Raw genomic sequence first — 16,250 nt, 5'->3', positions numbered from 1 at the left:
TCCTAACTAAGCAAGAATTATTATCCATTGCTGTGCTGCTCTCCCAATATTACCACGGTGAATGAACTCTTCACACATTCAAAATTCTACCCCGATTTTGAAACTCGTTCCCTCCCTTCTCTCCTGCAGCAGCACTTGCACAATCTCTGCCACAAAGAGAATGGTCACCGAAGACACATTTTGTCCTCCGCCTCTGAGGAAGAAGAGGCAGATCCCTCGGGGAGGCACTGGCATGATGGTCTCCTCCTCCCTCCAACAGCTCAGGTAGTGACACCTCGCTGGCTACGTTAGCTGCAGTACAGTCAGGAGCCCAATCGGGTGAGCACATCACCACCACGTCTCCACAGCTGGTGGAGGAAGCATCCTGGGTCAGTGGCATTGGAGTCCTGTAGACTGGCTGTGGCCCACCCCTCCCCAACTGACTTGGACAGATACCTTCAACTGATAACTGACCACACCTCTGGCTGATATATTGTGAAGCTGTAGTTTTGTTGAACTCGATTTAATGGCAGATATTTCATCCCCTTTATAGGTGAGAACATCAATGCTGTGTTGCCTCCTGTGAAGCACTAATGTTCTGTTCCACTTTGAAGTGATGGGATTCTATCCGAGCTGTTTCCATTTGGTGTCTGTTCTGGTTTTCCTGCGGTTTGTATATTGAGACCAGGTCAAAGTGTTCGTTGATAGAGCCCAAGGATGAGTACCATACTTCCAGGAAATCCATTGCTGTCCTGTGTTTAGCATGTTCTAGAATCGTCGTGTTGACCCAGTCAGGCTCATGGTTCTTGGCACATGGATGACACTTTTGTGATAATCAAAAGAACTGAAATCGAGAACACACACCAGATCAACAACATTTTCACCAGGATCAAATTTACTCGAGAGGAGGAGAAAAACAACCAACTCCCATTTCTAGATGTAATGGCTTTAAGGACACAGAACGGTGAATGCACAACAAAACTGCACACAAAGACCACACATTACCGATCAGATCAGGAACCATCCAAACAACCACAAGAAGAGTTGCATTAGGACCCTGTTCAAAAGAGCAGTAATACATTGCAGCACTCTGGAATTGTGAAGAGAGGAAGAAGAACACATATACAAAGTCATTGCTAAAAATAGATACCCACAGCTTTATCAGTAGATGCTGGTGGACAAGCAACACCAAGAAAACAAGACATGCCCCAACACACTGGCTATTCTCGCATACAACAATTTGGAACTGAAAACTAGACTGCTCTGACTGCTAGGGATCTCAACAGCACACAAAGCGACAGCCATACTCAGACAGCAACTCACAGATTAAAAGACCCTATACTCACTATGTATAGGATGAATGTAATTTACAAAATCACATACAGTGACTGCACGAAGCACTATGTAGGACAAACAGACAGACCACTAGCAATCCAAAGATGCGCAGGTTAAGTGAATTGGCCATGCTACATTGCCCGTAATGTTAGGTGGATTAGTCAGGGATAAATATAGGGGGGTGGGTTTCTCTTCGGAGGGTCGGTGTGGACTTGTTGGGCCGAAGGGCCTGTTTCCACACAGTAGGTAATCTAAACCCACATCCATGAACAGCAATTAGCAACTAAGCGACACAACCATCTCTCACTGGTATCTATACACGTGGACAACAAGAACCATGAGTTTGACTGGGTCAACATGGTGGTACTAGGTCAGGCCAAATAAGGAACAGCAAGGGAATTCCTGGAAGCAGGGTACTCATCCTTGGAATCCATCAACAAACACATTGACCTGGACCCAATATACAACCCACTGCAATGGAAAAACTGGAATGGCACCAACCGGAAACAGCTCAAATAGAATCACATCAATTCAAAGCGGAACAGTCCAGCAGCACTTCACAGGATGAAACACAGCACTGACGATGTCACCTAGAAGGGGGAAGCCAACAAACCTACCAGCTTGCTGAACAGACCAACAATGAATCCATTCTAAGAGTTGGCACAAAGAGAGTGAGTTCTAAGCGAGGAATCCTGAACTGCACCCTGGTCCAATCCATGAGATGGTGCCTGCCCTTACACACAAACTATCCTGGCAGCAGTGTTACCATGAAAGGTGCTTGTGTGCTTCAGCACTGAAGTGGTGAACTAATTCTCTATAGGTTGTACGCATACACAGCCGCTGCAAAGATCCATGCACAGTCAATTAATGTGAGCACCCTGATTTCAGCACTGACATACAATTCCAGAAGTTGCTGCTGATTAGATTAGATTACTTACAGTGTGGAAACAGGCCCTTCGGCCCAACAAGTCCACACCGACCTGCCATCCACCTATTCCCCTACCTTTACCCCACACTACGGGCAATTTAGCACTTTGGATATCTGCACAGCCAGTTGGTGGTAACTGGTCTGACTTTCATTTTTTTTTAGATCTCCTACAGTGTGGAAACAGCCCCTTTGGCCCTACAAGTCCACACCGACCCTCCGAAGAGTAACCCACCCAGACCCATTCCCTACATTTATCCCTGCACCTAACACTCCGGGCAATGTAGCATGACCAATTCACCCAACCTGCACATCTTTGGACTGTGGGAGGAGACCAGAGCACCCGGAGGAAACCCATGCAGACACGGGAGCATGTGCAAACTCCACACAGACAGTTGCCCGAAGTGGGAACTTGAACCCAGGTCCTTGGCGCTGTGAGGCAGCAGTGCTAACCACTGAGCCACCGTGCTGCCCCACCCAGGTAACTGTCACCATCTAGTTTCTCTGTGGTGGATTGGGGAATAGGTAACTGCGTATCAATGAGGTGGGATCAGATACTACTGGCGTGTAAATGCTCACATACGGCCCTCTCACTGCTCACTGGTGAGATTTTCATATTGCCTTTCGAAATCTGGTTGCAGAATTGGTCATTTTTCTCTCAGTATTGAGAACCTCACTTTTCTGAACTTGCCATATCTTCCTGCTGACTCGTGATTGTGTGGGCTGGGAAAACTCAGCCAACTATATCACATTCTATTTGTGAAGAGGATTAGCATCACAAGGTCTTGTGTTGTCTCCAAATAAACCTTAACTTTTCTGCTGCAATTGCCAGGAACACCAGCTGGTGGCACTGTGTTCACTGTAAATGAAGATTAAGGAAGTGTGTCTGCATTGATCAGCAATGCAGATCACTTCTGGCTCATAACAACATCCTTATTCTAAAGAATTTTATTCCAAGGAAGTTAAGATGGTGAACATGCAGCCCTTAAACTGTTAGAGGCAAAAAAAATTGAGATCCTGCAACCAGGATTCCACCAGTTTCCTCATTTCCCCTCCACCCACGATATCCCAGTCCCAAATCTCCAACTTGGCACCGCTCTTTTGACCTTTCCATCATCTTTCCCATCTAGCTGCTTCACCCTCCTCTTGACCTATCACCTTCTCCCCAACCTTCATCTATCTATTACATCTACCTTCCCCCCCAGCCCCACACCCCCTCCCATTTATCTCGCAATCCCCTGGCCCACAAGCCTCATTCCTGACGAAGGGCTTATGCCCAAAATGTCAATTCTCCTGCTCCTCGGATGCTGCCTGACCTGCTGTGTTTTTCCAGCAACACACTCTTGACCATGCTTTCAGTGCAGCGTTCCAAATTACTGTTCCTGTTTATTTCCGAAGATTTGTGGCCTTTGGGCAGAGGTAGAATTTAAATAAATCCGAGATTATTTAATGGGAAATCTGATGGGATGAATGAACTTGTAATCAAGATTCCATGAGCCCACAAGAATAGTGTAAATGTCTTTTCCAAGCACCAACATGGTCAATTTGCCTCCTCTAATTACTGTGACCAGGTTTCTTCTATAAAATTCAAAAATAACAGGTTTATTACAGGCAAAACTAGCTATCAACAAAGTTCCTGTGCGGGATTAAGCTTTGTCGTCCTTTATTACAAATGCACATGCATTCATACCTAGAAAGGACAAGATGACACAAATGTAGAGGTATCATGGGCAGGAAACAAATAGGCAAAAAGGGATCACCCTCCTACAAGTCAACAGTTCAAGTGCAGAAGACAGAATGAATAGATTCCTCACATGTTTTCGAATTCTTGTCGATGGGTTCTGATTACTTTCAATTGCACAGCAATGGAAGATTTCGAGTAAAGCTGGAAATACATCAGGATTCACAAGTACTTCATTGAGAGACATGATTTGGAGAAGCCGGTGTTGGACTAGGGTGGACAAAAATCACTCAAACCAGGCTACAATCCAACAGGTTTAATTGGAAGCACTAGCTTTCGGAGCACTGCTCCTTCATCAGGTGGTTGTCCAACCACCTGGTGAAGGAGCAGCACTCCGAAAGCTAATGCTTCCAATTAAACTTGTTGGACTATAACCTCGTGTTGTGTGATTTTTAACTTAATTGAGAGAGAGAGAGAGGGAACTCTTTTCCTTTCAAACCTCTCCAGCAACTGCTGGCTTTCCTATAACTCTTACTTTTCAGGAGAGACAGAATTTGCTATTTCTAGCTTAGAGGTTCTTTTCCTATTGTCCCACAGGGGTCTGAGACAAACAGAAAATAAATGCCCAGAGGCTGTTGCTAGGTAACCTTCAATAGAAGGCCTCTTACAAACTCAGTTTGTTTGTTCATTAATTAAGGTCATAAAAAGTGGTCTCCTATCTTTTAAAAAGTTTGCTTGACACTGCCTTTCAAAATTACTTGCTTTTCCAGTGGACGATAAATAATCTACAATTCTTATTGATTCTTGACTTTTCCCAAGAAATTGAATTTTCCTGAAGAAGGGCTTATGCCCGAAACGTCGATTCTCCTGTTCCTTGGATGCTGCCTGACCTGCTGCGCTTTTCCAGCAACACATTTTCAGCTCTGATCTCCAGCATCTGCAGTCCTCACTTTCTCCTTTTCCCAAGAAATCACATGATAAATCCTTCCTCATCCCAGTGATGCCCAGACTGCCTAATTCACATGAGCTATACAAAGGAACTTCGATTATCTGATATTTGATTTTCCGAATTTCGGATTATCCGGCAAGATTGCAAGGTCCCAGTGCTTGGCTAAACTGTGTTAGTTGACATTCGATTATACAACAAAATACTCCCCGCCTGTGTCATTCAGATAATCGGAGTTCCTCTGTACATATATGTGTATTCCTACCAGAAGAATACCATCAATTATTATTATTAATTTTTTTTCAGATTCCCTACAGTGTGGAAACAGGCCATTTGGTCCAACACATCCACACCGACCCTCCAAAGAGTAACCCACCCAGATCCATTCTCCTACATTTACCCCTGACTCATGCACCTAACCTACATATCCCTGAACACTATGGGACAATTTAACATGGCCAATACACCTAACATGCACATCTTTGGACTGTGGAAGGAAATCAGAGATCCTGGAGGAAACCCACACAGACACGGGAGAACATATCAACTCCACACAGACAGTCTCTCAAGGCTGGAATTGAACTTGGGTCCCTGGCTCTGTGAGGCAGCAGTGCTAACCACTGAGCCACCGTGCCACCCCTACTGCACAGCAAGTAATGAATGGATTGCTATATTGACTCAAATGTGTTCTTAAACTGGTGAATCAATAAATATTTCTTCTGAAATCCGCAGGTCCCTAGGGTTACACCCAAAACATTGACTTCTCCACCTCCTGCTGCTGCTGGCTTGCTGTGTTCTTCCAGCCTCCTGCCTGTCTACCCTGTGTTTCAGAATATTCAAACAACAGGAGTGCTGTACAAGTTTGTTCACATTTACCTTTCAAGTATAATGCATGGTGGGAATGTTAATCCTTTATCTGTTTTGGCTGCACAAAATGCAGCATAGCAAAGAATAAAAATGGTTTCGTTACTCAACACATAATCATCATTGATTTGATAATACATACCATAAGTTCTGCTAGAGCATTTTAATGTGAATAATGTGGTCATGATGTGGTATGGCCACTCCCTATTTGGGACAAGTGTCCTGAATGAGATGCCCATTTATTATGGTCCATTCCCAGGTAGGTCGTGACAATTATTCACTCATGGGATGTGAGTGTCGCTGGCTGGGTAGCATTTATTGCCCATTCCTAATTGGCCTTGAGAAGGTAATGGTGAGCTGCCTTCTTGAACTGCTGCAGTCCTTGTGCTGCAGGTTGATTCACAATATCCTGAGGGAGGTAATTCCAGGATTTTGACCCAGTGGCAGTGAAGGAAGTGCAAAATATTTCCAAATCAAGATGGTGAGTGGCATGGAGAGAAACTTACAGGTGATGGTGTCCCGTGTACCTGCTGCACTTGTCCTTCTAGATGGAAGTGGTTGTGGATTTGGAAGGATTTTTGGTGAATTTGTGCAGTGCATCTTGTGGATAGTACACACTGCTGCTACTGGTGGTGAAATGGGTGAATATTTGTGGATGTGATTGCTTGGACTTATAATGAAATTATACAATTGTAAGTGTTGGTCTATCCCAGGTAACACAGAATTTTACGAAACAGCAAAAGGCCATTTGGCCCCACAAGTCAATGCTTGTGTAAATTCTCCACCACAGCTTCTCTCATTCACTTCCATCTCTTGCTGACAGCATATGCTTCAATTCCTTTCTCCCTCATGATCTTATCTTGCTTCCTCTTAACAGTTTCCACAATATTCTCAAGTATTCTAATCAGTCTCTGAGGTGAGTATTTATGTAAGCGTGGCAGACAATCAGTGTAAGAGTCCAATCATTTGACATAATGATGACCATCATCAGCCATTCTTAAATGGAAAATAGCTTATTCTAACCTTCTTGCCTGTAAAGTAAATACCTCCATAATAAAATTCCTACTGTTTAAAAATCTTGATACAAAAGCTATTGGCTTTGCTTCAGGATTGGGTAATATGTGAGAAATGGCTACTTCTATTCTGCACTGTGAAGTATTATATGCTAGTCGCAACGGTAACTTTGGGTCAAAATGGGTCAGGACTTTTGACATGAATTCAGCCTCTTTGGTTTGTGTAAAGGCTTGTTCATATTGATCTTCCCAATTCTAATTTTTGTTTTGGCATAATGCATTGTGCAACAACTAGACAATAGTTGCAAGATTTGGGACAACTCAGCCACAGTAGTTCAGCAAGCCCAAAAATGATGGTAGTTGGTTTATATTTTAAGATGCTACTGTCCCAGTCATAGCTTTTGCTTTTGGATGTGACTTGTGTAGTCCCTTAGCATCAATGACATGGTCAAAATATTTGATGGAAGTTTTAAAAATTGACCTTTGTTATTTTCATTCATGAACCAAGTTTTTGCAGAGTACCATCTATAAAGTGGAAATGCTATTTTTCTTCATAATTATGTCATTGGTCATCTTTGCCAAGGCGTAGTGGAGCAGAAACAGCTTAGTTGACCATTCTTGCTATTGAGGGAGTCCAGTGAAGGTTCACCATCCTTACTGCTGGGATGGCAGGACTGATATACAAAGGCAGACTGGATTGACTGGGTTTGTACTCGGTTAAAACAATGACTGCAGATGCTGGAAACCAGATTTTGGATTAGTGGTGCTGGAAGAGCACAGGAGTTCAGGCAGCGTCCGAGGAGCAGCAAAATCGACGTTTCGGGCAAAAGCCCTTCATCAGGAATAAAGGCAGAGAGCCTGAAACATGGAGAGATAAGCTAAAGGAGGGTGGGGGTGGGGAGAAAGTAGCATGGAGTACAATAGATGAGTGAGGAAGGGGATGAAGGTGATAGGTCAGGGAGGAGGGTGGAGTGGAGTTTGTACTCACTAAAATCTAGAAGAATGAGGGGGGATCTCATTGAAACATATTAAATCCTGATGAGATTGGACAGGCTAGATGCAGGAAGAATGTTCCTGGTGTTGGGGAAATCCATAAGTAAGGGTCACAGCCTAAGAATAAGGGGTAAGCCATTCAGGACTGAGATGAGGAAGAACTTCTTCACTCAGAGAGTTGTGAATCTGTGGAATTCTCTCCCATGGGAAGCTGTGGGGGCCAATTCATTAGATATAGTCAAGAGGGAGCTTGACGTGGCCCTTGTAGCTAAAGGGATTGGGGGTATGGGGAGAAAACAGGAGTGGGATACTGAAATGGCATGATCCACCATAATCATATTGCATAGTGGTGCAGGCTTGATGGATCGAATGGCCTACTCCTGAACCTATTTTCTATGTTGCTATGTTAACTTTGCTGCTTGTAGAGTAAACTTCTCTATAATAAAGCTTCTGCTGTCTAATGCTTCAGTTTCCTGGTCCTTCTTTGAACTTAACATTGTATAAGAAAGCCTCTCCTGGATTTCTTGTTGGATTTATTAGTGACGATTATATTGGCGAAACCAGCACTCTGGTCTCCTTCAGAAATGGAACCATTTTCTTTACATCTACCCTTACAAAACCTTTCATAATTTTAAAGACTTTTATTAGGTGGCCTCACAATCTTACTTCTGGACAAATGATCTCTAACATGCTCAATCTTTCCTGATACAAATAACTCATGGAATATAAAATATTAGGTATTGTTGCCCAGGAATATAGTATTAAATTGCAAGTTTCTTTAGCCTGTTAATGCAGGTGAAATAAAATGTGAAATCCTTGACAAGATATTCATCAGTATTGGAAACAGAGAAGGAAAGGAAGCAAAACAAATCTTGCACTCAGAATTCCATTATCTCCTGGGGCATTGTGCTCCATGTGCTCAAAGATTTGTGGTTAAGAAATCGGCAGGTTCACTGACGTGGAAACCCATGACAGAGATTCATGGCTGCTTTCATATGAGCAGGGAGAAAGCGAGGGCAGCAGATGCTGGAGATCAGAGTCGAGAACGTGGTGCTGGAAAGACACAACAGGTCAGGCAGCAACCGAGGAGCTGGAGAATCTACGTTTCGGGCATAAGCCCTTCATCAGGAAGGGTTCTGATGAAGGGCTTATGCCCGAAACGTCGATTCTCCTGCTTCTCAGATGCTGCCTGAGCTGCTGTGTCTTTCAGCACCAAGCTCTTAACCTTTTTACGGGCAGGTCAGGTCACTGAACTGTAGAAGCTGTTGCTCATGTTGAAGGTTGTTGCCGTGATCCTCTATAAGTGCTGGAAAGCACAAAGCTTAGTGTGGCAGTGGACAATACTTCCTGGTCTAACGAGAAGAGTTTCATGTAGTTAACAAGATATAGTTTATTGCATGTCCCAACTAGTCATTGATTACATTCATAGAGTCATGTGATAGACATTGTTACAGAAACTTTGAGGAGAATCAAATGTCCAGTGTCATTCATTCAAGATTGTAAAAACATAGAAACTAAGTGCAGAACGACACCATTAAACCCTTCAAACCTGCTGATTCTGTACTTCTATGACATATCATCGTGCTCTATACCCCTAGATTTCTTTAATATCCGAGAAGATGGATTTTTTTTTTGAATATATTCAGTGACTTTGGCCTCCACAACCTTCTGTGGCAGAATTCTACATGTTTACTACTCCTTGAAGAAACTTTTCCATGTCTCAACCTTAAATGGCCACCTCAATATCCTGAGACTGGTGCTTCTGGTTCTAGACCTCCCACAAACGGACACCTCCTCCCTACATCTGGTCTGTCCAAACCTGCTAGAATTTTATATGTTTCAATCAGAAGCCCCTCATATTCATCTACACTCCAGTGAATAACAGGCCAGGGGCAGTGAATAACATTAATACAGTACAGTCAGTTGATAAGGAAGTGAATGCTCTCCTGCCAACTGTGATTCATTCACCGGACTTACCTACGCATCTGGGCACCTTCCTATCCCACAGCATGTTCACCAGGCAAGTGAGCTTTGACCTTCCCTCCAACACGTAGCCTTTGTTGCAGGTCACGTGACAAACAGTCTTGTAGGATGTGCCATCGGCCGAGCAGTTTATCGATCCGTGCTCAGGCTTCCGTAATCTGGGGCAGGAGCGAACTACACAGAATGGGAGCAACAAACAGAAAATAAATTGCAAGCTGCTTAAAACACAATCAGTTGAATTTTCCTTCTTTGAGGGACCTCCACTTGGAGTGGAGCATCTTTCCGACTCAATCACGTTCCACTCAGCTCATTATGTTCATAAAAACCCCAATATTATGCGCAAGAAGTATTGACCCTTCAGGCTACACACTTCAAAGGCTCCTGGGCAGCACTTCACTCTTTGCAATCCAAGAGTACCACTCTACCTTGGGGCTCATCATCACTACCCAACGATGTAGAGGTCAGAGACCACAGGTTAAGCCACCCTTCAGTGATAGCTCCCTAGAGATTTTCCTGAAGGCTGGCCAGGAGGGAGGGAAAGCTCTTTTCCCCCGGACGGCAACAGGAGCCACCTCGACTGACAAAGAGGGCCTGGCCAAAGGTGACCACAGAGGTCAGTGCCCATGAGAAGCTCAACAGAAGCTGCTGCCAGTGCCATAGAAGGATCGAGAATCTGCTGCTTTCTGCCAATGATCAATGTTTTATGCCCCCTGTGAATGGAGAGTCATACTAACTCGAAATATTATCTCTGTTTCAATCTCCACAGATGCTGCCTCATCTGCTGAGTTTCTCCAGCACTTTCTGCTTTTGTCACAGTAACTTTTCTGGTTGGGTTAAAATATCTGCCTTAGAAAGTCAGCTGACTGGACCCAATGAAGACACTATGTCAAAGTGAAAAGAGAGGCTCTAGATGAGTGCCCACTGTCAGAAGTACAAAATAGATTGGACCATTTGCACCCCAATGGCATGGATACTAGAAGCTGTTGGCATCAGAATATTGTGAAAGCATCTTAGCAGATTGCATCCCTTCCTTTGAACTGTTTTCATAACCAGCATAAAATTCAGAAAGTAGAACACCACAGTTAATGATAAATTGTTGACAGCAATCTCTGGGGGTGTTACAGTTGAAACTTAAGGACTTCCCTTGTCTAAAATTGATGATGATTTTCACTCATTAGTTACAGTTAAAAAATATGCCATACAAATATTTAATGTCAATTAAAATGAAATTGGTCCAAAGCATTAATGGTATTATTTTCTCTCTTCATTAATGATTATTTTGGAGATAATTGCCTCAAAATCAGGCAGTGCAGTTTGGGTGGGCAGGGAAGTTTTTAAAAAGTAGTATGTGAATGTCACTGATAAGGTCTGTATTTGTTCACTAACTGCTTTGAGAAGGTGGCAGTGAGCTGTTGTCGGTGTGGGAGGGTTAATGGTAGGTACACCCACAGTGCTGTTAAGAACAGAGTTCCAGGTATCTTTCAAGGTAGTGGAGGTCACGTTTTTGAAAAGTGCTGTTGGTGGAGACTTGCTTGGCATGTTGCACGTTGATGGTGAGGTCTGATCTAGTTGTGCTGGTTGAAGGCACTGTGGGACCTTTAACACAATCTGAAAGGGTAGGTAGAGTTCCGTAGGCAGGAGGATCGATAACTAGGAAACAGACTGAAAACAGTTGGAGGAGAAATGGATTTATAGAGCAAGATAGGAGTTGGATTGTCTAAATGTAGAAGCAAATTCAATGGTGACTTTCAAAAGGAACCTCTTACATCTCTAAGGGAGACAACATGGACAAACTACTTTCAATAGCTCTTAGAAAGACTCGTTGCCAAATTTACTATTCTCTTGATCCTTGGAGCTGGATGTACAGCTGAAAATACGTTGGATCCTGTACAATTCCAGACTTATGTAGAAATTACCCAGGAAGGTTAACCTTTGAAAGGGCAATTCTCCTGCTAGCCAGGATACTTACAAATGTCCCTGTCTCTAAGGTATAGTTCGGGATTTGGAACAGTTCCGCAGTACTAATCTGGATAACTACTCATGATCCATTCTGCACAGAATCTCTAACACTCCAGATAAGTCCTAAAACTACCAACTTACCTTACCTTTGGATAATTTCTCAGATCTGACTTACAATGTGGATTCTATTGGAACAGTCACAGATTGCCAATGCTCATAGGCTACATTAGAGTTAATCTTCACAGGAGTCACACCCCATTCTTACAGCAATAGCTGCCATAGTTTTAAAGTTCAAAAGCCACTTTGAAAAGATACAGTGAGATGTAAGCAAGGTGTTGGAGAGTGAGAGGAAGAGTGACTGGTGGATGAGGAGGTGGTGGCAGGTGAGGGAGCAGGATAACAGAATGGCCAGAGGGCAAACTGGAAGGTGGCTGAGTGTGCGTGCAGTCAGGTGGGGAAGGGGGTGAGGGGAATGGATAACAAGTGGGTGAGGGGAGTATAGGGTGTCAGGTAAGTAAGGGATCAGGTCGTCACATGATGAGGGGCAGAGTGGTAGGTGGGTAGAAGGCTTGGTATAGGCTGGGATTCGTACATTCAAGAGGTGTCCACATGGGAAGGGTCTTGGGTGCCTGGATTGGTGGTGTCGGTTGGGGGGAATTGGATATCAGGGTTGAAGTATGGCCTGGTGTTCAGGTGGGGAAAGGATCAGGAGTCAGGGTGGGGACGAATGGTTGAGAGTTTGGGTTGGGGAATATTCAGGAATCTGGGTTGGGTGTCTGCAGTAGAAGGTGCAGTATGAATTATTGGGAGGTGTCAGTGGTATATTTACCCTGGAGTCGATGTGGGTTTAAATCCCTCTAACATTTCCCAGGATTACTCGGATAAGTAGGTTGAATCTCTTCGAAATTTCCTGCTCTAACTCAGAGATGAGTAATATTCAGAGGCACCTGGGTAGATGATAATTGCCAATTAGATGATGCAACTTCCTAGTCAAACCATGTGTAGTCAGTGTGAAATCTCCCTCAGGATGTCTGAAGGACCCTCCCTGATGAGTATCTGTTGGGGTACATCCAGTCTCCAACTGTCCAGGGGCCTGAGACCTAGGCCAAGAGCCACCTAATCTCTGGTTCTACAGCTTGAAGTCTTCAGGATCCTTCAACAGATATTTGATCATTATGGAGATAATGTTGGTCACATAATCACTCTCACTCGACAATAAAAGGAACTATCAGCTCAGCAATGTGATATCCTCCATTAAGCAGAAAGAATAAGCAAGAAAAAAGGCAATGTAATTCAGAATCAGAAGAGTTGGATTTTTATCATTACCTCTGCATTTGGCGTCCAAGCCTGACCATAAACTGTTGGATTGACACAGACGAATGCTGCTTCCTACTAGGTCAAAGCCCAGTTTACACCGGATTCCACAGGCAGAATTGTAATAGTTGTTGCATGAATTCTGGATGAAGTATCCATTCTCAGGTGGCTGCAACTTGGGGCACTGGACCACTACTCGTGCACAGAAAGAAAGATTAACACAACACATCACTCTATTCAGTGCCACTGAACAATCATTAGCTCATCACCTCCTTCTACTGCCCCTTAAATAGTTGTGAACATGCAACGTATCTGGAATTACACTCATTGTAAAACTGGATTGTGTTGCCTACTCAATAGGAGATTACTTCATGAAATCAATGAAATTACAGAGGAACAGTTTCAGCAAACTTACAAATCACATCCCAATTTTACACCAAGCAGCACATTAAAGATCTAGCTGACTATTTACCTCAATATGATAACATTGGCTAGAATCCAATAGGATTTTTTTATTGGGTGTTTCCCACTGCAGTGACCCTGAGAATTGAACTTTCCATTTCTATTGCCTTCAGACAGAGTTGGCAACCCCTTATAATCTGGATATCGAGGTAACAGTTTTCCCGAAGAGTTTTCTCTCTTAACCCTCCTCGTGACTCACTTTGACATGTGTGTCCTATGAGTTTGAATCCTTCCTTACAAACACAGTCCTTGAATGAGGTGCTCCCTGGTAGGGACGTATAATTCTCATCAGGACAGTGTAGGCAGGTGCTGATTCCACCAGGCTTTGCTTCCACCTTGTATGTACCAGATGGACAAGCTAGAGAAAAGGAACACACAATGGGAATGTTAGAATTCTGCACAACCTGCATATTTACAAACTTTAGTAGGTACAATAAGCAATTAGCAACAAAAGTGAAAAATGAGTCTTTATTGCAAATGTGTTGGAGTATAACAGTAAGGAAATGTTGCCGCAAGGATTTGATGAAATCACCTTTGGTTTAGTGAGTGCTGTTTTTGTCTTCTCATGTAAGGAAGCATACTTGCAGTCAGTGTCCAAGCCTGAGCAGAGGCTGTTGGATTGATACAGAGGAATGCTGCTTCCCACTGGGACAAAGCCCAGTTTACACTGGATTCCATAGGCAGAATGATACATAGGGTTGATTGATTGTCTGTTGGGATGTGCGTGTTGTCCTGTGAGTAGAGATTGAGAGCAACGAGCCTAATTTCTCAAGGGGGTTTCAGAGCAAAAGATGCTTTCATTGTACCATGTAAAATTCTTGGAAAGCCTACCAGAGCTGAGAGGTTTTTCCTAAACTTCACGTCTCATTAAGTTAATGTGCTTCTTTCAAACTGTTGGTTTTATAAACAAGTAACAATAAGATTTCCCCAGTGCCAAGTTTAGAGTGATAACGATTGACAGTTTGTTAAACAGTGGGTGTTCTACAATTAAAATAAACCCCCATGTTGAAGAATGCTGCTGTGTAATTGATTCCAGACCCGATGCATCTGACTTCTTATGGTAAGCTATTAAACTGAAGAGTGTGTATGTGTGTGTGATTTGTTGTGCTTGCTGAATCAATCTTAAATATGTACTCAATACGTTGTTATCTTTACTCATAGATCAACAGGTTTTTTTCGACTTGATTTGAACTTGCATCCAAAATGGCAAAGCTGCCTTAGGGAAAAGAAAAATGATTTTGAAAACAACAAATCTGTGATGAACCCAACGTAACTAACTTCATTTTGGAAACTTGGGAGAGTTTCATCTTTGCTCCAGATTTTGTTTTTATTTTCACCTTTCACAGAACCTCAATAGCACCATGCAACGAGCTCCCTATAGTGTACCACTGACCAGCTGCTTGTTCAAGCCAGATACTTGATCTGCTGACCAAAACCATTCCAAATAAAGGGAGGGAGGATTGTTCACACAGGTTCACTGATGTGCAACTCCTGAGTGGCCTTGTGTAGTAATACCCAATTGGGGAATGGCCAATTACTATTTCATTATTTTCACAAAACAAAATTGATGACCCAACCTTGCACATGTTGGCATAGGGAGAAAAGTGGTCACAAGCTTACATTAAAGGGAACTTTGTGCTTTGTTGTTTTACAAGATGGAATTATCATGTACTCCCATTCATCCTGAATAGGAAAACTTTCCATACTTTAATTTATTATTAGCTTAGAATTAGGAAAATAGTTCCATTGATCGACCAGTTCAACTGTGCTAATTTTATTTCCAGTGCAGAAAAAAAATGCAGTGTGCAACTTGTAAACTGAAACATGTGTTCTAAAATGAAAATGTCTAAAAGAACACAAGGCAATTTTAGTAGCATATGAAAGGGGTATCCTTGGCACTAGCAACTGTGATCCTATTGTAGTATTGAGTCAGGCCAACAACATTTGCCTTCAATTAAAGTTTTTTTTGTCAATACAACATTGGTTCTGTGTCAAATGAGCTTTGTCGCAACCTGGAGCAAAACAATGTTGCTCTCATGACCCGAAAACATCCACATGGAGTGACTTTCAAAGTTATTAGAAAACAAAAACACAACATTCTCTGCAATCCTGTCAGCTTGATTCATTGTGCAAACATTTCAAATAATTACACTGGAGTATGAACAATTTGTTTTCCAGAGCTGGGACTGAGATGGAATTTAATGCCAGTAAAAGCAAGCATGAAGGAGAAATTAAGAATTTAGTCCATAAACTAATGCCGAAGCCTTGTTAGACCAGGCCACAGAGACTCCAGGACACCTCCCCCCACCACCCCACACACACACACACACGCACAAAAACATACATAAATGCTACATACATGCATACACACACATATCCACATGCACAGATACACAAGAATGAGCATTTACGCATTATGCCCATACACACACATGGATAAACTCATGGATGTCTACAAATGTGCATTTGCATGTACATGCACAAACCTTCACATGCTCAGAAACAAAAACAGAAATTGCTGGAAATGCCCAGCAAATCTGGCAGCATCTGGAAGGAGAAATCAGAATTAATGTTTTGGGTCTGGTGACCCTTCCTGGTAATCACATGTGTTCATTCATGCATGCACATGCATACAAAAACATGTATATGCACACACAAATCTCCAGGTACACATGCATGCAGACATAGCTATATGCACACACATGTTCACATGTATGTGGACAGGCATATACGTAACATTGGAATACACATTCATCAATACTTGTTAGGGTGGATTGGCCATGCTAAATTGCCCAA

The 16,250-nt window shown here is 42.9% G+C and overlaps 1 protein-coding gene across 3 annotated transcripts in view; it reads right to left on the bottom strand.

Annotated features, from left to right (window-relative positions):
- The window catches only part of svep1 (sushi, von Willebrand factor type A, EGF and pentraxin domain containing 1), a 236,178-nt gene that overhangs the window by 137,350 nt on the left and 82,578 nt on the right, over positions 1-16,250 (bottom strand). For all 3 annotated transcript variants that reach the window (XM_043716218.1, XM_043716221.1, XM_043716222.1), the window contains exons 4-6: positions 13,654-13,812; positions 13,005-13,184; positions 9,714-9,893 (exon numbers count right to left, since the gene is read on the bottom strand). In XM_043716218.1, coding sequence (XP_043572153.1) covers positions 9,714-9,893; positions 13,005-13,184; positions 13,654-13,812 — 519 coding nt within the window. The remainder of the gene's footprint in view (positions 1-9,713; positions 9,894-13,004; positions 13,185-13,653; positions 13,813-16,250) is intronic.

The sequence above is a fragment of the Chiloscyllium plagiosum genome, chromosome 2 (genome assembly GCF_004010195.1).
Source record: "Chiloscyllium plagiosum isolate BGI_BamShark_2017 chromosome 2, ASM401019v2, whole genome shotgun sequence".
In the NCBI taxonomy this organism is placed as follows: Eukaryota; Metazoa; Chordata; class Chondrichthyes; order Orectolobiformes; family Hemiscylliidae; genus Chiloscyllium; species Chiloscyllium plagiosum.
This window is presented reverse-complemented; position numbering and strand designations above follow the sequence as displayed.